General features: G+C 36.7%; 1 protein-coding gene across 1 annotated transcript; it reads left to right on the forward strand.

The window, feature by feature from the left end:
• Positions 1–867: 867 nt before the first annotated feature.
• IQUB (IQ motif and ubiquitin domain containing) lies at positions 868–18,764 on the forward strand. Its single transcript, XM_026051693.1, has 11 exons — positions 868–1,222; positions 2,061–2,222; positions 2,318–2,493; positions 2,739–2,894; positions 3,858–4,068; positions 7,784–7,959; positions 10,276–10,446; positions 12,101–12,277; positions 13,997–14,245; positions 15,749–15,934; positions 18,547–18,764. The coding sequence occupies exons 1-11, from the start codon at positions 868–870 to the stop codon at positions 18,709–18,711; spliced, it is 2,184 nt and encodes a 727-aa protein (XP_025907478.1). The 3' UTR covers positions 18,712–18,764.
• Positions 18,765–19,295: the final 531 nt, after the last annotated feature.

Below are 19,295 nucleotides of genomic sequence, written 5' to 3' on the forward strand. Positions count from 1 at the left end.
AGGTAATTTAACAGGAATTTTGCCAGGAAGAGAAGCTTACTTTTTGTCTATTAACTATGTAACTATATATCTGAAACTTAAATCCACGCTGTAGCAACCGACAGTACACACGTGATTTACAGGAAAGAGAACATCTGTATAAAGACTATGTTGCAAGTAATTATTTTAAGATGAATATGCTAGCAAAATGTGATTTGGAGCCTGGTTGTAGTGATTTTGCTTGACTTTTCTCCATTGCTGGAAATACGTGATGAAGGAAAAGATTCCCTGATTACCTGCTCCATGTGAAATCACTGTAAACTGTAGAATTAAGATTTTAAAAACACGGATTTCTAGAGGTCCCTTCCACCCTTAACCCTTCAGATGCTCTGATTAGAGTCATTAGGTGAGTGAAGCCCTCTTATCTCTAGGGTTAGACCTAATACTACAGGTGCCGGAGGTTGTTAGGCCAGAACAGCAGCCTCCTCCTGCCTAAGTGTGTCTGTGTTCTGACCAGGACCCCGTTCTGCCCCTGATCCCGCTCCCCGCATCGGCAGGCAGCCGAGGCGGAAGCCGCCTCCCGTTTCCGCGCGCGAGGGAAAGCGCCGCCCCGCGCCCGCTTCCCGCCGCGCCAGGCCGCGCCGCAGTGCGCACGCGCCGCCGGCTCCCGCGAGGCGCCGCGTTGCTATGGCCACCGGGCCGCCGCAGCCGCCGCCTCCAGGCCCCCGCGGCCCCCGCTTGATGCCTGGGGTACAGAGTAGGGCCCCAGCCGCCCCCAGCAGCCTCTTGGGGAACGGGTGTAAAAAAGTGCCCCCTGGGGTCCGTGGCGCGTTGCAGAAGTGCTGGTTCTTGCTGAGAGCTTAGCCATGTGCAGGCGGTGAGGTGGGAATGGAAGATCCCCCAGGCAGCCGCAGCAAGGTAGATGAAACGGAACCATCAGGCGCAGAGCAGCCCGCGGAGACCCCCCAGACAGAGGAGCCTCGCGATGGCGGCCGGGCAGCGAGCGCCGGGCCCTCGGGAAAGGCCCAAGGGGAGGCCGGCGCGGAGCCCCCGCCGCTGGTGGCGCAGGGCCCGGGGCGCGGAGCGGAGCTGCCGGAGAGCGCGGAGCAAGCGGGCGTTGAGCCCCGCGCCGCCCCCAGCCTCGCCTCTGCCCCTTGTCCCGAGTTAACACCCTTAGAAAAGGAGCAGCAAACATCCCGAGGCTCAGCGCGGTCACAGGATGCAGCGAGTGACACGGCAACAGGTAAAAAGTTTGTCAAACACCGAACACTTCTGCTCTACAAGGGTTGTTTTGTTTTCCCATCAACTTGGCTGTGGCTTCTTGCTGCCTTCCCCCTGCCATTCAGTTCTGGTTTGTGTATTTTTCATCTTAAGGTGACTCTGAAAATGGCCATAGAAAAACACAACTTGAGGTGTGGAATATACCTACTTGAAGTTGTGGAGCAGCATATGGACGGGAGAATGGCATTTCATAAAGTGATCTTTGCTTCTGAAAAGGTGCACGAGTATGCATCTGTGTCTTGCACGTGTACTTTAAAAATAGCAGTGTGAAATACATGGAAGTGTATGGGCTCTGAGGTAACAATTTGGACTGGATCTTGGCAAACATTTCAGCATTTTAAATCTCTAGTGGCTCCTGTAATTCACCTGCCGCTTTCCTGTTTTCTGTGCTTTCGACCTGAAAAGTTACTTGCAAAACAACTTCCGAAGCTTCAAGTCTTCCAGTTCAGCATATTGTCCTTCAATAAGCCCCAGTGAGTCAGGTACCGCACATGAGAGCGCGTTCCTTCACCCATTAGATCAGGTCTCAACTGGAGCAGGTTTGGGTCAGATTTCCAAAAAATACTTACTGCATTGAGTGAATAATAACTTTGACTTAAAAATATTTATTTGCAAATTGGTTGGTATAATATGAATTGCTTTAGTGACAGTATTATACATAATTTCCAGTGTTTGTGTAACTGCTACAGCTTAGGAATTCATTATTGTGTTGCAGTGTTTCAATAAAATCGTCTTAAGGTAGACTCATTACTGAATTTATTTGCTTTGAGAAGAACATCATTTCTTTTTTTTTTTTTTAGGAAGTTTGATTGAGGATAATGAAAATCCTACAGGACCTGAGGCAGAATTTCCTGAAATTTTCCAGACGGAGGCATTATGTCTTCATCCAGCACATTTTTCTAGGAAGGTGATTCAACGTGAATACCACATGCCTGACGTAATAACTGTCAGAGTACAAACAGGTAAATAGTGTGTTTAAATGTGTACTGCTATACTGTATGTTAACTCAACTTGTTACTTAAATAATATTTTGATCTTGTAACTTCCGTTTTAACAGATTGTGATTCATTTCAAGATTTAACTGTAAAAATAGAAAGGCCAACCTATCATAAACCATTTCTGGGTGGATTTAAACATAGGATAACAGGAGTGGAATTTCACAATGCAGGCTCACAAACACTACCCAAAAAACGACCTGACAAAGGGATTGAAGTATTTTGTAGGGAAACACAGGTAATATGTTTAAAGCGCTTCATTTAGAATGTTTTTGCCAAATTGAATAGAATGTCAACATAATTATTTCAAATAGGAATGAAGCATTAAATGAGAAATAAGTTTGTACTTGAGTGTACATTTAACAGATGAATATCATTAGTCCTTGTGGTTTCATTATGAGTAGTTAATTTTAGCCCTTATTGCAATGAGAAAGAAAGAACCTGTGTATGTATTTACTACTTGACATGCGTTTTTTTTCCCAGACTGTTTTCGAAAAAAATAAACTCCAACAAACAATAAATACAACATCCACGCAGATGACTAAAATTGGTCTTTATGTGTCAAACATGACTGACAGAATAATGAGACCTGGGAAATACATTACAGCAGATGAATATCATAAACGTAGACTGGAAGCAGTAAGTTCGTAGCAGTTTGAAATTGTATCTGTAAAGCCTGCTTAAAGTTTAAAATGTCTACTTTTGTTTGCAACATGTAGGAGGCATAAACCAGTTGTAAGTTTTTAAATATGAGAAACTATAAATTTAAAGTAAAATTTACATGCGTAATGCCATGAATGACCTCATATAGATAGAGCAATAGATGAACATTTAGGAGACCGGGATTCAACTTCTGAGGTTTAATAGGCCCAGTGGGTGATATTTGGCAAAATGGTTCATTTTTGATAAATTGCAGACCATCATCTTTTACATGAAGGTAGAACTTGCCTGTTAAAACACTTTGTCTGCTTTTTGATCAGGGTCCTTTGGGGCATCGAACTGTTTCATGAAGGCTCCCTGTGCAGTCAGGGTGCAGAGTCTGCCATTTCAGCATTTTGTTTTGAATTGCTGTTTGGTAACTCTCTATTCAGTGATTGCACGTGTAACTTAAGTACTCCAAATCAGCATGTTGGACTTGGCACTTGCTTCTTAAATGTTTTTAGTTAATTGGATGCTTAAAATAGGCACTCTGAATCTACCTGCCTGTGCATTCATTTCCTCAGCTGCTGAGGTGGGATAGTTTCATTGATCTGCTGCCTGTGGTTCAGGTGCCGACCTGCTCGGTGAGAGCTTTAGGCCCACTTTAGAACTAGGTTCTCCCTAGTACAGTAGAGACACTTCCTTCATCTTTAGTAGGCAAAACCTGGGAAGGTTTGTGAAAGGTCTGTGTTTCCTAACAGCCTTGTTTGTATCATGTTCACTATGTGCCTACAAGCAAAATGCAATGTGACTGTTTTTATTAAAAAAAAAAGCTTGCATACAATAGAAGCATTAGAAAATCTAGTTAATTAGCTAGAAAAAAATAATGTAAATAGCATAACACTTTTGTTCTAAACTGTTGTGTTTTGGATTGATGATTCTTATGCATTGTATCACCTGTAGGTAATAGTATTGCAGACCTACTTCCGTCGCTGGCATGCTATAAATTTAGTACAAAATCTGAGGGAAAAAAAGAGGTTAAGGCTGGAATGGGAGGCACAAGACGAGTTAAGGAAAAAAAAAGAGAAAGAAGAAAAGCTGCAAAGTGAGTACAGGCGGAAACTGAATCCCAGAACAAAAGAAGACTACGAGCTACTTTACCGTGCATTAGAAGGTAAGTTTTTTCTTAGAGGTGCTCCCAAATGAGCAATATTTTGTTGAAAATGGTATATTTTGTTTAAAACAAATCTTTCCTGCTTTTATGGTTCTGTAGCTACTTTAATGTCTTTGATAGAAAAATTTCATTTCTAAAGAATATATTTAATGTTCTAGAAGCCTTGTTAGGAAATAATCAACTTACAGAGTGATGCTGATAGTTGTGCGATTTGGCAGTTTTATTATTTTCTTTTTCATCTCTATTCTTAAGAACAGAAGAGAGAAATTTTTTCTTTTGTAGATCAATAAGATTGAAATATATCTGGCACATTTAAGTAGTTGAAAATAATGCCGTAAAGAATTCAATGTTAAGGTCTATCTAATGTGCAGTTTTTATAATGAATTAATTTATTACCCAGAATCTTACAAGAGATAGCTAATGCTCTTTTGTCTGTAGGTCTTTTCTCCTGCTGTTTTCCTTTTCCTCCCATTTTCTTTATTTCATGGTTCACTAAGCCATTGTCAGTCTTACAGGGCATCCTCACAGAATTACTTCTTTTACCGAAGTGAAATGTGTCTAATGTAGACAAGCAGCTCTAACCTTTACTGGCAAAGTAATGTGAATACTGCAGATAATTGGTCTGAGAACTAACAGGAGAATGACTTTGCAAATACAACAACAGGAGCAAAAAAAGTCTGATCCTTTTTTGGATAAAGAAAAATGAAAACCAGTAGAAAGCAATAAGCTTATACCAGCATATAATAAAACTACAGCAGTTCTTTCAAAAATATCTTCGTAAACAAGGTAGTTGGTAGCAGAGCACGTTGCTTAAGGCTGGCTAAGTGCTTGTTTAGAGCCTAACTCTTAGGCAGTGGTTGCTGGAGATCATGTGCCTGGTGCACATCTGGCAGAACGGAACATCTGCCTCTTGCAGAGACTGTTAGAGCTCTTTCTTCCATGATAAACTGACCATAAACCTGGTGGGCTGTGCTGTGGTGGAGGCAACAGTTTCTTATTCAGAGGCCTTAAGATCATAATGCAAAAATTTCCAAATTATATCCTAATCTTTTAATTCTGTCAGATTTTGTGTGGCCTTGAACAAATCACTTTAAATTCAACTTCAATTATTTGAAAGTATAAATAACTTTACAATATTTTTATTTTTCATGACAAATTTACATTTTTATTGGTTCCCTTTTGAGCCTGGAAATAGTTTTTTCATGAGATCTTTTTTACTCCTTTTTCCCCTTTCCTTTTTTTTTTGTTTTTTCTTTTTTTTTCTGTGTTTTTTTTTCCCATTTTTTCTTTTAGAGATGTCTAGGCTTTTTTTTGCTAGTTTCTTAAGAGTCAAGCTCTTTTACAAGTACAGAATCAAAATCTGAAGTACTCAGTTCACCATTTTTTGCTCTCTATTTATTGCAGGCCCTATTATTTGGGATCTGTTTTGTTTTGTTGATCTAGTGTTTTGTTTAGAAAACTGCTTTCTGGTTAATGTTCTATCCACTGCATGGTTATCTTTATTTATTTTAATCAACAACCTTATTTGCAGTAGAATCAACAAAATGAACTTGTGATCAAGCCTGACTTTACTCATATTTTTAGATATGAAACTTGTAGTTTTATGAGTGCCTCTCTTGCTTAGCAAAATACCATTGGATTCACAAATAGCAAAACTCTTTGAATATTCATAAATTTAATATCTCATGGTCAACCTGAGAAGCACGTGCCAGTTCTAAAGAAGTGAAAGAACAAACTCTGGTATTTGAAATGTCTTTGTCACACTGTGGGTTTTTTTCAACTTTTTTTTTCCGTATTTTTTCATATAATGATTTGATAACAATCTTTGTTTTTCTTTTTGCTAGCTGACTAGTTGCTTCTCCATATGGACATTCGCAGTCATGTGCTTTATTATAACGGAACTTACTGATTTTTTTTAATATCTTTTTTTTTTTATCCTTTTTTTATCTTTTTATCTATTTTTTTATCTTTTGATATCGTACTGATAAACATTTTTTCCCTACCTGCAGCTGAAAGCTACTTTGGCATTCCTATAGTGTCAACAGTCTATACAAGCTAAATCATTGTGACACTAATAGAATGAGATTATTGTCCTCTGGAGAGCTGTGAAGGGTATTGCTGCTGATCACAACAGGGGGATACTATTACAGGGTCAGGCAGTACAAGCAATTGCTTTTTGGCACAAGAACCTGCCTGTTGACTGTGTGGTGTAAATGAGATATATCATCAACACATCAATGTGTCTGCGTCTAGGGACGTTGATTATTTATGTTTAAAAGCATCACCTATTTTATTTATATGTGTTATAAAAACTGCAATATAAATTATAATGAATAAAAACTGCAAGCCTATAAAATAGGCAATATAAGAGGACTATAACCAGCCTGATTGTATATATATGCTCAACTGATAGATGAATATGGATGATAACTGTGTTTGAGTGACTCTTCATTTCTATAGGAACAAAGTTGTTTATTTATTAGCTTTGCCTTTGAAATCGCTGCCCCCTTCAGGCATATAAAGCTTCCTGTAAGTCATTTTATGCAGCGCTGATGTTTGCTAAACTGGTTTTATTTGAAAATATCTTGGGGTACTCAGAACGTCAGGCAGCAGTCATATGAATTCCATAGTTTGGAAAGCCTCAAGGAAAGGAACAGAAATACTTAAAAATGGAAAACATAAGGTATTGAAGATAAGAAAGCAAAGGCAGAAAATAAACATTCCCCCTCTAACCCTCCCTTTGCCCCTGCTGTTTCTTTCTTGTTTTCTTTGCACTGTGCCTTGTTCTTGTATAACTGTTCAGAAACAGCAATGACACTTCGAGATAAGATTCAGGAATGTAAAACTTTAGATCTTACAAAATCCCTTCTCCCCAGCACCTTGCTCCCACCTGGCTCCAAGGAAGGAGAAAGAGAATTAAAAAAAAAGCCAGAATGCCAGAGTTTACAGCATGTGCTGACTCGTGTGCTGCTGACATGATTATTGTTTAATTTGCTTGTCACTTCCCGTCACTTGAAGGACTCACTAGCAGAAAAGGAAAGCCAAAGGAAAGCTGCTAACTACTTGGATGCCAAGAGATGATGCTACAGAAACACTCATTTTATGACCTTGTGTGCTAAAATTGACTGTCTAAGTTAGTTTTAATGTTAATTTCAGATGATTTCAACTTTCTTGAGACTTTGATACTTTATGCAGGGGAAAACAGTAGTATTCTAAGCACCGAATTTTTGTGGTGCCACAGTAAGACACTGTTCTTAATTGGTTGAGATCTTTTCTTGAATACTTGTTAATGGTATTGTTTAGCTATCATTAAGAACATAATTTTTATACCCTTTAGGGCTGTTTAAAGCTGAAACAGATGTTTCTGATGAAAAATCATGAAGAAATCATTTCAGCACTCATATCCAAAAACTAAGTTCTTCCATCTCACATACAGATTTCATTTTTAATTCTTGTATCCCATTCCTGAGGTTGCAGCATGAATTGACAGTTTGCCGTTGCTGTGCACAAACACACCCTTAACAGAATAACGATCTATTGGAAATTAATTTCTGTGCCATTTTTTGTCTGTTGAGAATATGCATAATAATCTCTCAATATGCAATATGGCTTTTGTATTAATACAGAAAAATAGTTAATTTCTTAAATATGAAAGTAGAAATTTCATTTGAAAAAAAACTCTTGCTAAAAAATACCGAATATATTTTATCCATAGTATGGAGGCAGGAGGAGACTGAACGGATTAACAAAAGTCTTACTGGAACCCAAAGGAAGGCAGCCCTTTGTGGACTTCTGGAACAAGAGGCGAAGTTGATTGCTTCCATTGGCAGGTACAAACTAGACACCGATGAGGAGAATCGACAAAAAACAATTCTGCGCTTCCTGGGTAAGGTCAGTGAAGTCGTTCTAGGCTGAACATAATACCAAAGTATAGGAATACAGCAGACATATGCCAGCTCTCTGACAAAAGTCTCTCATTTAGCTTTACCAGTTAAGCAAGTGAGTGAAAAATTTATCTAAAGTTTAATTATTTGATTTTATTTATGTCCATGCAGTTCAGTGATCACAATACAAATTCAGTTGTTTTTTTTTTTCCAAGCTGAGAATTTTCTGTCTCTGTGACAGATTATCAAAGAAAGCTAAGAACAATGTATCATTAAGGGTGTCATCTGAGTTTTAGCATAGACACAACTAGTTATATACCTAATACAAAAATTGGCACTGAGTAGATCATTGTGTGTTGTGTAACTGCTGTGCACAATTCCATGTGATTCTGATGGCACTGTCATCAGCACTAAAGGTTCAAATTATAACAAAATTGTAAATGCTAATTTGATATTGTAAGCATATCAATAATACCATTGCCCATTTTGTATTGTGCAAATTATGATTTAGGAATCCATGCATGGAACTTAAGCTATGTTTATTCTTAATCTGTTTTTTGAAACTTTAAAAAGCTGCCAATCAGCTTTCTTTTCTCTCAGAAATACCTTGTTTCACTATTCAAAACTAAGGACCAAGTGATGTTCATTTCTCTCTATAAAAAAAAAAATGATATTGCATTTTAATTATTAATGCACTTAAATGTGACTTTAAATGCTTGAAATATTAAAATTTAACCCTGAAGAATAGATTGATGATTTTTTTTCCTTACATAATATTATCATATAGGAGATATATTCATCATTAATTCCCTCATTCAGCCTAGGTTTACCATTTGTTTCTCTTAAAAATAAGTATTTTTTCTATGTTCATGTATAGGTTAGAAAATCAAAAGACCATTGACTGCATCTTATCCTATTAAACCAAGGAGCTAAATTGACTGGTTTCATTGGGACTGGAATTTTAGTTTGAAATTTTATTCTTTTATGATTTGAGGGATGTAATGTATTTCAATCTTTTCATCTATAAAACCAATAATGAGGATACATTTGTATAAAGATGATTTAATGTTTCACTTTTAAGCTTAGAAGTGATTACTTAGTGTCTATAGCTGGAAGAAATAAAAGTGCAAATAATTGGCAAGCAGTCTGGGAGCTCTTCATTGCTCTGGTACCCCCATAATAAGATGAGAATATATTGAGAATATATGAGAATATATGTCATTTGTCTCTATCAAAATTTTGTGCAATGTTTGCTTCAGGCTGTACAAAAACATTGCCATAAACTTAAGTTGTCCTAATAGAGCCTGCCAGATAAACACTTAAGCAATATAGGGTCTGAAACGTCGTTATAGAATGAAAAAGCTGCCAGTAGTCTTCAGCACACACACAAAAGGAATTTCTCATCCATTTCAGTTAGTTTTTTTCTGAGATCTAAATCTACATCTATCTGGGCAAGTATACTAACATGTTTTCAATTGTATTTGTGCAGTCTAGTTAACCTCTGTGTTCACAAGGTTTGTTAGCTAGGGGAAGCTGACTCTGCTGTGACTGGAGATTGTGTTTCTTATCCTTTCTGTTCATCAAGAGAGCACAAGGAGAAGATGCCCAAGGAAAGAAGCATCCTGGATTCAGCCCATTTGATGATTTCTAGTTTTTGTTAAATGACTTTAATGACTTTGAAATAGAAGTCACTTTCCAGCAGTGCATCTGCTGGGATAGCCAGTTAAATCAGAGCATCTGACTGTGATGTGCAAAAGGAGAAATGCAGTAGTAGGCACGGGCTGTATAGCAACCCTGCAAACAAGGAGCTGCTGAAGTGTCTGAAAAGCTGTGAACTCATGTCATACCTTAGTCAGCTTTATCTAAGTCTGGGCATTTTGTCCATCTGTATGGCTCATGTATCTCAAATCAAACAGCTCCACTTAAAACCACCATAGGGTTTGAGGGCTTAAGTTTGCAATCTTTGCAAAGTCAATACTCCCACTGAGTTTAGTGATAGTTCAGACTCCAAGGTGAAATACGGAGCACCATCATTCTGCTCATTTTGAAGACCATATTCCTAGAGGAGAATATTACTTATTTTTAATATATCCTATGCTAAAATTTTCAAGACCTGAAACTTTAAATAAGTGGTGCAATGCAGTGCTTGTTCTGGTAGAAGGAGGTACTGTAGAAATATCAAAAGTAGAATTGCCCTTTCATATTAGCCGACCATTAGAGTTAAGTCCTTGTTTGCTCTGGTGAAACTTGATGTAACATAATTTACTTGCTCAGCTGGTGATCAGATCATTATAACTCAGAGTGATACAAATTGTTTCTGAAGTGTGCAGAGCCGAAGAGATGGAAAGCATTTGATGGAAAAATCACGGAAATGGATACACAGCACACGCTCCGTGCCAGAGAGCTCCTTGAAATCTACCGCAGCATCAGCATGAACGAAATCCCCAAAGAGGAGAGAATAGACGTGCTGCTAACGCTCAGGCGTACAGTGAAGGTATGCTTTATTTTTCAGTTTGTTTGTTTAGCTTGAAGCTGTACTTTCCATACCCAGAGATGCAGGCACTTAATTATGTTGACACATAAGCAGTGCTTCGCCTGGCAAACAGGTGCCAGAATCATCAATTGGCAACAAGAGAGAAAGCCTGATGCACCACCTGGCATGAGAGAGTAGCTGTTACATGCCAGATATGCTCTAATTTCATGTTGCACCTCGTGTGATGTGTGTCTTTTTTTCTTCAAATTGTGTTATTTTGTTGTAAGTGTTATAAACCCACTGTTTTAGCCTTTTTTTGTGTGTGTAATTAACATGTAGTAATTTCAACATAAAGTTTAATATTTATGACAACTTGATAAAATCCATAAAAGAGATTTTAATGACTTTGTTTGTTGTTGTTTTGGTTATTTTTCTTAAGTCTTTAAACTACCTTTTAAGAATCTTGTTTGTTTTTGTCACTGTTACAGTTGGAAGTACTGGTGCCCTCCACGACTATCCACACTCTTCTACCCCAAATACTACTACCAGTGTTCACATGAAATAGCAGCTGGCAGCATGTCTTCTAATATTTTGTTTTAGCTTCTTATTCATGCTCAAAGATAAGAATATGATAAAATATAAAATACTTTCAGGATGCTGTTGGCATCAAAATAAGATGCAGCTTCGTGGTCTTACCAAAACACATAAATACTTGATGGTTGTTTTTGGCAACCATTCAGTCTAAATTCAGTACAGCAATGGGAATGTTGATAGTTAATGAGCTTCTGCCCATCTTGAAGAGACTCAATATTACTGTAGTGAACAAATTTCTGTAAATTAGTGTTTTATTTTAGGTAAATAAACACTGAACTCATTGTCATTCACTTGTGATCTATATTTAGAGAATCTCTTTTTAAGCATTTGAAATATTGAAGTTATTAATTCCCTAACATGATCATCAAGTCCCCCATGACTGTTGTGATTTTTTTTTTAACCTACCTACTATGTGTATTTTTTATACCTCCTACTGCATTCTCAAGTGAAACTTTGTAGGGAGATGCTTGAGAGATACTAAAAGCTGAAATTTTTACATATGTCCTGTGTCTCCAGATTTACAGTTTCTCACATCTTTGATTCAGGCTTTTACAGCCACAGTCCTGCCAGTTGAAAGCAGAATCTGTAAGCATTCTCTTTTTTTTTTTCGTTTTTTTTTTTTTAATCTATTTATGTTAGTTTTCTTGGATGTTGTTTTCTCAGAAGTTATTTATAAAAAAAAAAGACATTAAGCAGGTCTCTGTAAATGGAAGTATTAAATGAAAAACTTGAAAAAAATGATTCCTTAGATGATTAATATTGGTTCTCCAAGAAGAATGAAACTGTTTAGAAAAATATATCAATTCTTAAAGTAATAAGATTTTGTTTTATTAGACTAGATAGAATGACCACACATGAAATTTATGAAATTTGAGTAGAAGTCTAAAATTGTCCTGTTTTGGACATGAAACATAATATTTCTAAGATATTAAAGGGTCTTTTTGTGTGTCTGTATTGTTTGTTGTTGTTGTTTGTGAACATACAAAAAGGTAAATGTCATAAAATCCATCTGTTTTCATATCTGCATTTTTTTTGTATAATTTCTTACTGATGTACTTTTTCTTTCTGTGCTGTCTTTCAGGAACACGATTGTAAATTAACACAGGAAATAGTAGAATTGATTGACAGGGAAGTCGATCTTATGATGAGAGATGTGAAAGAATGCAACTTAGAAGGACTGAGGAAAAGGATTTGTACGCTATTTCTACAGTATATTAAAACTCCAAAGTTTAACCCTGAAGTTGCTAGAATACTTAAGGTATATTTCTGTTATGCAATCTGACAGAGGGGCCAGTAAACTAAAAACAGAGAAGGGGAATGGGAAAGAATGAATGCTTTTTATTTTATTTGCTAAGAGGTTTTACTGTAGATTGCAGAAGATCTTCCTTAAGAAGTAAAATGTTGTGAGAAAATGCATCTCACTCAGTTAGCTACCTGCTTGGGGAGCAGGGGCTGGACTCAGCGGTAGTACTAACATTACACTAACATTAGCACTGCAGCAACTGTAGGTATGAAATAGCAAATCTGACATGTGTAAATGGGAAGGGCTTTACAGTATCATATGGGTAAAGAGCTAGAGGGGGGACAATGCAGAGATGTAGCGAAATTGATATACTCAGAAAAACTGCACATTTGTTCTTCCCCACTGGAAGGGGGCAGCATCCCGTGAGCCACAGAGGAGGCACGTGGCCACTGTCAGAGACAGGCAGTGAACTTGCACCTGAGCAGAGGTTGCTCGTACAAGCAATATTGTGCAGCCCATTGCTACTTCATGAAAAGCACATGTTGGTATGAAGGGACCTACTAGTGGGCAACTGTTTTTAAAAATATATATTTTTTTTCTTGTCTGACTACAAACTACATGAAAAATATAATACAGTGTGGCTGCTTTAGGCAGCATTTATGCATTCTGCATTGATCAGCAGAGGATCCCCCCCCTATTGTTTTCAATGGCATCTCAGGAATAGAGGCCAAGTAAATGATATTGGGATTTGGAAACAACAAAATGATTTTATATCATCTAGGTTTAGGTACCATATGACCTGGATGAGTCACAACAGAGACTTTGTCTTCCGTAGCTTTTGGCTGATTGGACTTCAAATTCAATGTTGAGTTTCACCTGTATTAGAATCCAATAACCTTTTTACTAACCAGTTGTACTGACAAAAATGTAAAAAATGATGCAGTTCATGGACAGAGCCCAAGAGAGGGTCCCAAAAGCCCCAGGTTACTCTCAGAAAGGATAAATGACCACAATAGATGGATGAATTGTCAGACCTTTTAAAACTTCCAGTATGGGCCAGAGGCCTTCCTCATAGGTTGTATTGTATTCCTCACAAACCACATGAGGGGAGAGTTGAAGAGGTTGTTAACAGGTTTAGATTATTACCTTTCCCTCATTTTTTTCCTGACAAATAGCTCTGCTGTTTTTATGTCCTTATGTGAAAATACGTCCAAATATCGTTGTTTTGTTATTAAGGACAGATTCTAAAGGAAAAAAATACCCTGAAAAATAAGCAAAGCTAAGAGAATATACAGATAGATAACAATATACAGAAAGCAAAGAAGTGGATGATCATCTGCATACATAAACGTGTAGCATGCTGTAGGTGACCCTGTGTGTGCAGGGGGGTTGGACCAGATGATCCCTGGAGGTCCCTTCCAACCTTAAGGATTCTATGAGATGTGCCAGCAATAGCACTGGGTGAGAATGTTTGAGGTCTTTATATATTTCATGAACGAAGGGAATGATTTATATGACTGCTTTTAACAAGTATAATAAGAAGACAAGTTTGCTTTTGGTCTTGCTTAAAAAGAGTATATACTGGGTATTTTAAAATAAATATCACTAACATTTAAATATTAGACTATTTGGAAAAAATATGTAAAAGGTATTCTTGATACTCTTAGGGTTACACACGTGTAATAGTCAGATATTCTGTAATAAATGGACCTTTTTTTAAAAAAAATCTTCTAGGTTCCACCAGATCCCTTACAGCTTTATAAAAACGTTAACTTCTGCCGGAGCTGCAGAAATTACCTGGCGTCTTCCGAGTTTGCGGTCCCTGCGAGTTCGCGCACCGTTGGCAGGTGCCGTTTGTGCTGCCAGGTCGACAACGAGGCTCGCAAGCGAGAAGCTTTTCTCAAGTACAGACTTATGCTAAAAAATCTCAGAGAATCTGAAGCTGATTATGAGGATGATGCCAAAATTGTTTACTTAATTCAGGTACTGTCTGAAAGAACATTGCTGGTAATGAAAGCAAGTGGTTTTGGTTATATTTTTTCCTTTTTTTTTTTTTAATGTATATTTGTCTTAAGAGAGATTGGCTAAATAAACGGTACAAAACTTCTTCCTGTGGTGTGAAAGCTCTCAAATTCTGCAAGTATAGCTGTGCTTTCAAAAGTGATTATAAGCAATATAGTAAAAGAAAGTGGAAGTCTATCTGGTAGATTGTTCAGTCAGATGCTAAGAATTATTTTTCTAGTTTTGCAGTGTCCATGTTGTTGCTTGAAGACACTGGCATCCTCATTAAAGCTACAATAATGTTTGCATCACTAAAATGCCATTCAAGAGATGTTCTTAAAATATTTATAGACCATAGATGAGAATTTGCCATAGTAAAATGTCTATATTGTTCTGTTTTCAGAAGGCAGAAATGAAGAAGCTCAAGTTTTGACATTCTTGTTCAATGTTAGTATATTTATATGTTTAGAGCTGCTTCTGCTTTGCCTTCATTAGGGGTGAGAATCATTAATTATTTTAATTGTATAAATTATTCACCATCATGTGTATTCATCTAATCTTAATGCATTACTGTTATGTAGCTAATGTTTCTTAGGTTCTCATTTCAGAGAACTTGCTTCTGTCCTCAGCAAATTTTCTCCTTAGTTCTCTTTAATTTAATTTAAATTTTATTTTGTTAACAAAACATTTTAACAGGTTTTAAACTCTGAGGTAATTGCAAAATATTGCTTATTAAAAATATTCAAATTTAGAGACTATAGTGAGAGATTTAGAGACTTAATTTAATTAAGTTTAGAGACTAAACTTAATTTAGAGACTTTAGTCCAGATTTATTTGAACTTTTTCAGAGATTTAACAACTTGGTGGCTGTTCATGACTCAAAATATTTTACTTTGTTCACTCAAGAGGCACCTTTTATTGACAGTTAGCAGTGATTTCAGAGGGGTAGCAGTAAATTAAATTAACCCTAAACAATGTGGAAAATGCATCTGTTCACCTTTCTGCACTAGAGGAGGCCTTCCGCTGTGCTTCTTCATCTGGTTTCATAACTATGTGACGTTACAACTTCATTAAGTCAAATGCATAACAGTATCATGTGCATTATAAACTCTACGTAGGCAGAGGGAGAAGGAAGCAAAGTAGGCAGTGATTTAGAGTGAGTCACGGATTGGGAATTTTGTCATCTTAATTTCCCATGTTTTCCAGACAAAATTATTCTGATTATGTGTAAATTTACCATAATTTAGCACATAGTGATAATTCATTTATTGACTAACATGAAAATAAATGCTTAAGTGCCACACCACACTAAAAGAAAATGTGCTGTATATCTAGACATTGGTTAATCAAGTGATATATATGGCATATGCATAGAACAGTGTTTCACGCACAGAAAGTTTGCAGCTTTTTTGGATGCTTACACGGTTATAAGACTTTCCTTTAGAATTAAACATGCTTCTTTCTCAACACTGTTTTCAATTTCAGCAAGAAGATATGCAGTACATGGTTGAGAAAATATGGGACTGTCAGTCAGCTCTTAGTGCCTGTGATGACCTCTATGATTTGGTTATGGCCAGATGGGATAAGCACCATGAGTGGTCTCCATGGAACACTATTCTGCTGACTAAAGATGAGGCAGATGCACATCTTAAACTGTGCAACCTTCAGGAGGTAATTGTTTTAAAGATATTTATATTTTAAGTAATCCAATGATATTTGGTCAAATTACAGATTCCTTGTACCCATTCATGTTTACAGTGGCCTACTGTGACCATTTAAACAATGCATCTGCATAATTAAATAAAACAGACATTAATCCAGAGGGTAGTTGGCACAAAGGACCTCACATGCCTGTTCCTCTGGGCAAGGCTCTGTCCTGCCCTACTTTTTTCTCCAGAAATACAAAATCTAAGTGATCTCATCTGCGCTGCTGCTTACTGAGGACAGTCCCATGCCTGTGCTGTTCCCTCAGCTGTTCTCAGAAGCATTTGCCCTGGATGAAAACCATTAGCCATAAACTACAGGACAGTTGTATGTTTGTGATTTCACACATACTCTGTTCCTAATTAGTTTACTAGTATAAATTTGGCATTAAATAACAGAGTGGTTATATATAGCTCTTTGTTTACAGTTTAAACATTTGTAATTTTAAAAACTGACTAAATTTACCTTACAGGGATGTCATTTCAGTGAAGGTATAATCTTATAATTTGTATGGGGACAGTAAAAATTGTCTCCAAAAAGGTGCTGTTCCCAGTTGGAATAACTGAAAAAAAATGTTAGAGAAGCCCTCTATCTAGATACGATAGTCCAGTAAATATCTCACTCCAGTGCAAATGATAGGGTAGAATATTTAGCTTTCACAGAATCACACAGAATCCCAGAACGGTTGAGGTTGGAAGGGACCTCTACAGATCATCTAGTCCAACCCCCTGCTCCTGCAGGGACACCCAGAGCATGGGGCACAGGGCGGCATCCAGGTGGGTTTGGAAGATCTCCAGAGAAGGAGACTCCACAGCCTCCCCAGGCAGCCTGTTCCAGGGCTCTGTCACCCTCACAGCAAAGAAGTTCCTCCTCACATGGAGATGGAACTGCCTGTGTTTCAACTTGTGTCCATTATCCCTTGTCCTGTCACTGGCCACCACTGAGAAGAGCTTGGCCCCTTCCTCCCTACATTCATGTAGGCCCCTTCCTCCCTGCATTCATATATTAATCAGATCCCCTCTCAAGCTTTCTAAGGTACAAGTGAATCCTGTGAACTGCTTTTAGTAATGGATTACTAAACCTTTCTCCTCAGGTTACTGATTTATCAAAGTGATTCAAGGTCTTTGTTGTGTAGTGTCCTTTTGTTTAGGCCGTTCTTAATTCAGCTGCAAACAGAATGTGTGTGTATTACATATGCAATTTCTGTTGTCATTAATTACCTATCTTTCTGGAAGTCTTGAGAGAATATTCGAGTACTAAACAGGCAGAGAAAATGAATTACTCTGTCAATGAAAGGTTTGCTTTGGGGACAAAATAAACTGGTCACAGAATTCTAAAAAGAAATGGAATTCTGACATCCATGATATATATGCACCTGAACTGTTTTTTCAAGCAGAATTTTACTCTGTTTGTGAGCATTAAAAATCTGCTTCAACCTGGAAATTCCCTTCTTGAGTCTTCCCTTTCAGTTTCACTCAGCAAAGCTCTTTAAGCAACAGGAACCTAGAAGCAGAATTGTGGAGCAAAGCACTTCTTTGGCTGGCAAAGGATCTGATTAAACATTTATCTGGATTAACTTAATTATCTTGGATGTCACAGTCAAAAGATGCTATTAACTTGATTAGGTCTAGAATTTACACTCGTGTTTTAAATATGAATGATAGCTTCTAGTAATGGTTCATTTTTGCTTGACTGAAATATTTTTGATGAGCTTGAAACTTTTTTGGCATTGGGTTCTTCCCAAATAATGAAACTTAAACAATATATGGAAAGTGTGTGTATTTCAGCTTTTTCACGTTATTCAAGTATAGCGTAAAGCAAAAAGTGAATAAGTTTCATCTGTGAATACAAGTAGATTAAATCTTGAACTTTATATGCTTGGTTTCAAGAAATGAGTATCAAATAAGCAAAGATAAGACAAGATAAGACAAAATAAAAACGCAATGTTATGAGTTGGATCATTGTCTTTCATTCACTGAAATTAAATGGCTTCTTAACTGATTCCTTTAATAGTTGTTCTTTCTAATAATGATGGCAATAGAGATAGCAAGTTTTGCTTTTTTAACTAATCACTTTGTTTATAAGGTATTCTGAGTTACTAATAAAATTTAAAAATTTAGGAAGTTACATCACTGGAGAAAGCATAGACTAACTGAAATGCTGGAAAATGCTGCTGTGATTCTTTTATAAATAATCACTCTGTTATCAAGGAAATTTCTTATACTCATCACCTTACAAATACTGTTATTTAAGCATTGCTTTTTTAAACACAAGGAAAAATGACTTTATATGCGGAGGTATTAATACATCTTACCTTGAATGGGTGAAAATATCCGGTGTTTTGATTTTAAAATGTGGCTAATATTTCACAAGGAGTGATCAGTAGTTTCTAGCAATGGGCTGAAAGGTACCAATATAGAACAGCTAAATTTTATTTTCTTATGTATCTTTTTATGAATAACTCATATGACATAATGATTATATAGTCTCTATTTAAACTGTGTAAAATATAAAGCAAGATATACGTTGCTAGCTATTTTAATCGTGTTTAATGCAATTTGCATTTCCTTTCCTTTCAGGCATATGAAGCTGTATTTATTCACAGAATAAAGCGTAAGCATATCCAGGCAAAAAAATACTTTGCTCAGATTCCAGAGATGGCATCCTTTCTGCACAGGAGTGGCGATCAGGCTGATACAAATGAATGCTTAATAGCTAAGCCTATTTCTGGTACAAAAGCATGACTTATTCTACAAGTTAAGTGTATTATTGATTAATATGATTTCCCTAACGTCTTTTTATTTAAAAATCTTTTTTTTCCACCAATACCTGAATCATTACATACATAAAAATAAACTCGTGAGGATAAAATAATTTTATCTTGACCAGTCAATATAACTGTATTTCACACTTTACAGCTACTTTATTTAAAAGTAAAATATGATTGATAAGCTTTCTAAATTCCAAATAAATATTGCAGCAGTGACTATCTGCGTGTGCCTGTGTTGCTTGAAACATTTTGTCTGCAACATAAAATACTCCGGCTGAGGGAATGTAGCTAAGTCTGTGTCACTTTATTATTATTATTATTATTATTATTATTATTATTATTATATATTTTTTTTACAAAAGTAATACACTATATTTTTGGTTCGTTTTGAAAACATTTGTGCAAAAGAATAACTTTACGTTTTTGGCTGACCCTACTGGTCATAATGGAACTGCCAGCATATATTCATTTTATTGAAGACCTTAAAATTATTGCAGAACAGGGTCATTATTTGAAATACACAAGGTAGTCTGTTTTGAACTTGTTAATTTCTTGGAG

The sequence above is a fragment of the Nothoprocta perdicaria genome, unplaced genomic scaffold (assembly GCF_003342845.1).
Source record: "Nothoprocta perdicaria isolate Ctin4 unplaced genomic scaffold, notPer1 scaffold_79, whole genome shotgun sequence".
Taxonomy (NCBI): domain Eukaryota; kingdom Metazoa; phylum Chordata; class Aves; order Tinamiformes; family Tinamidae; genus Nothoprocta; species Nothoprocta perdicaria.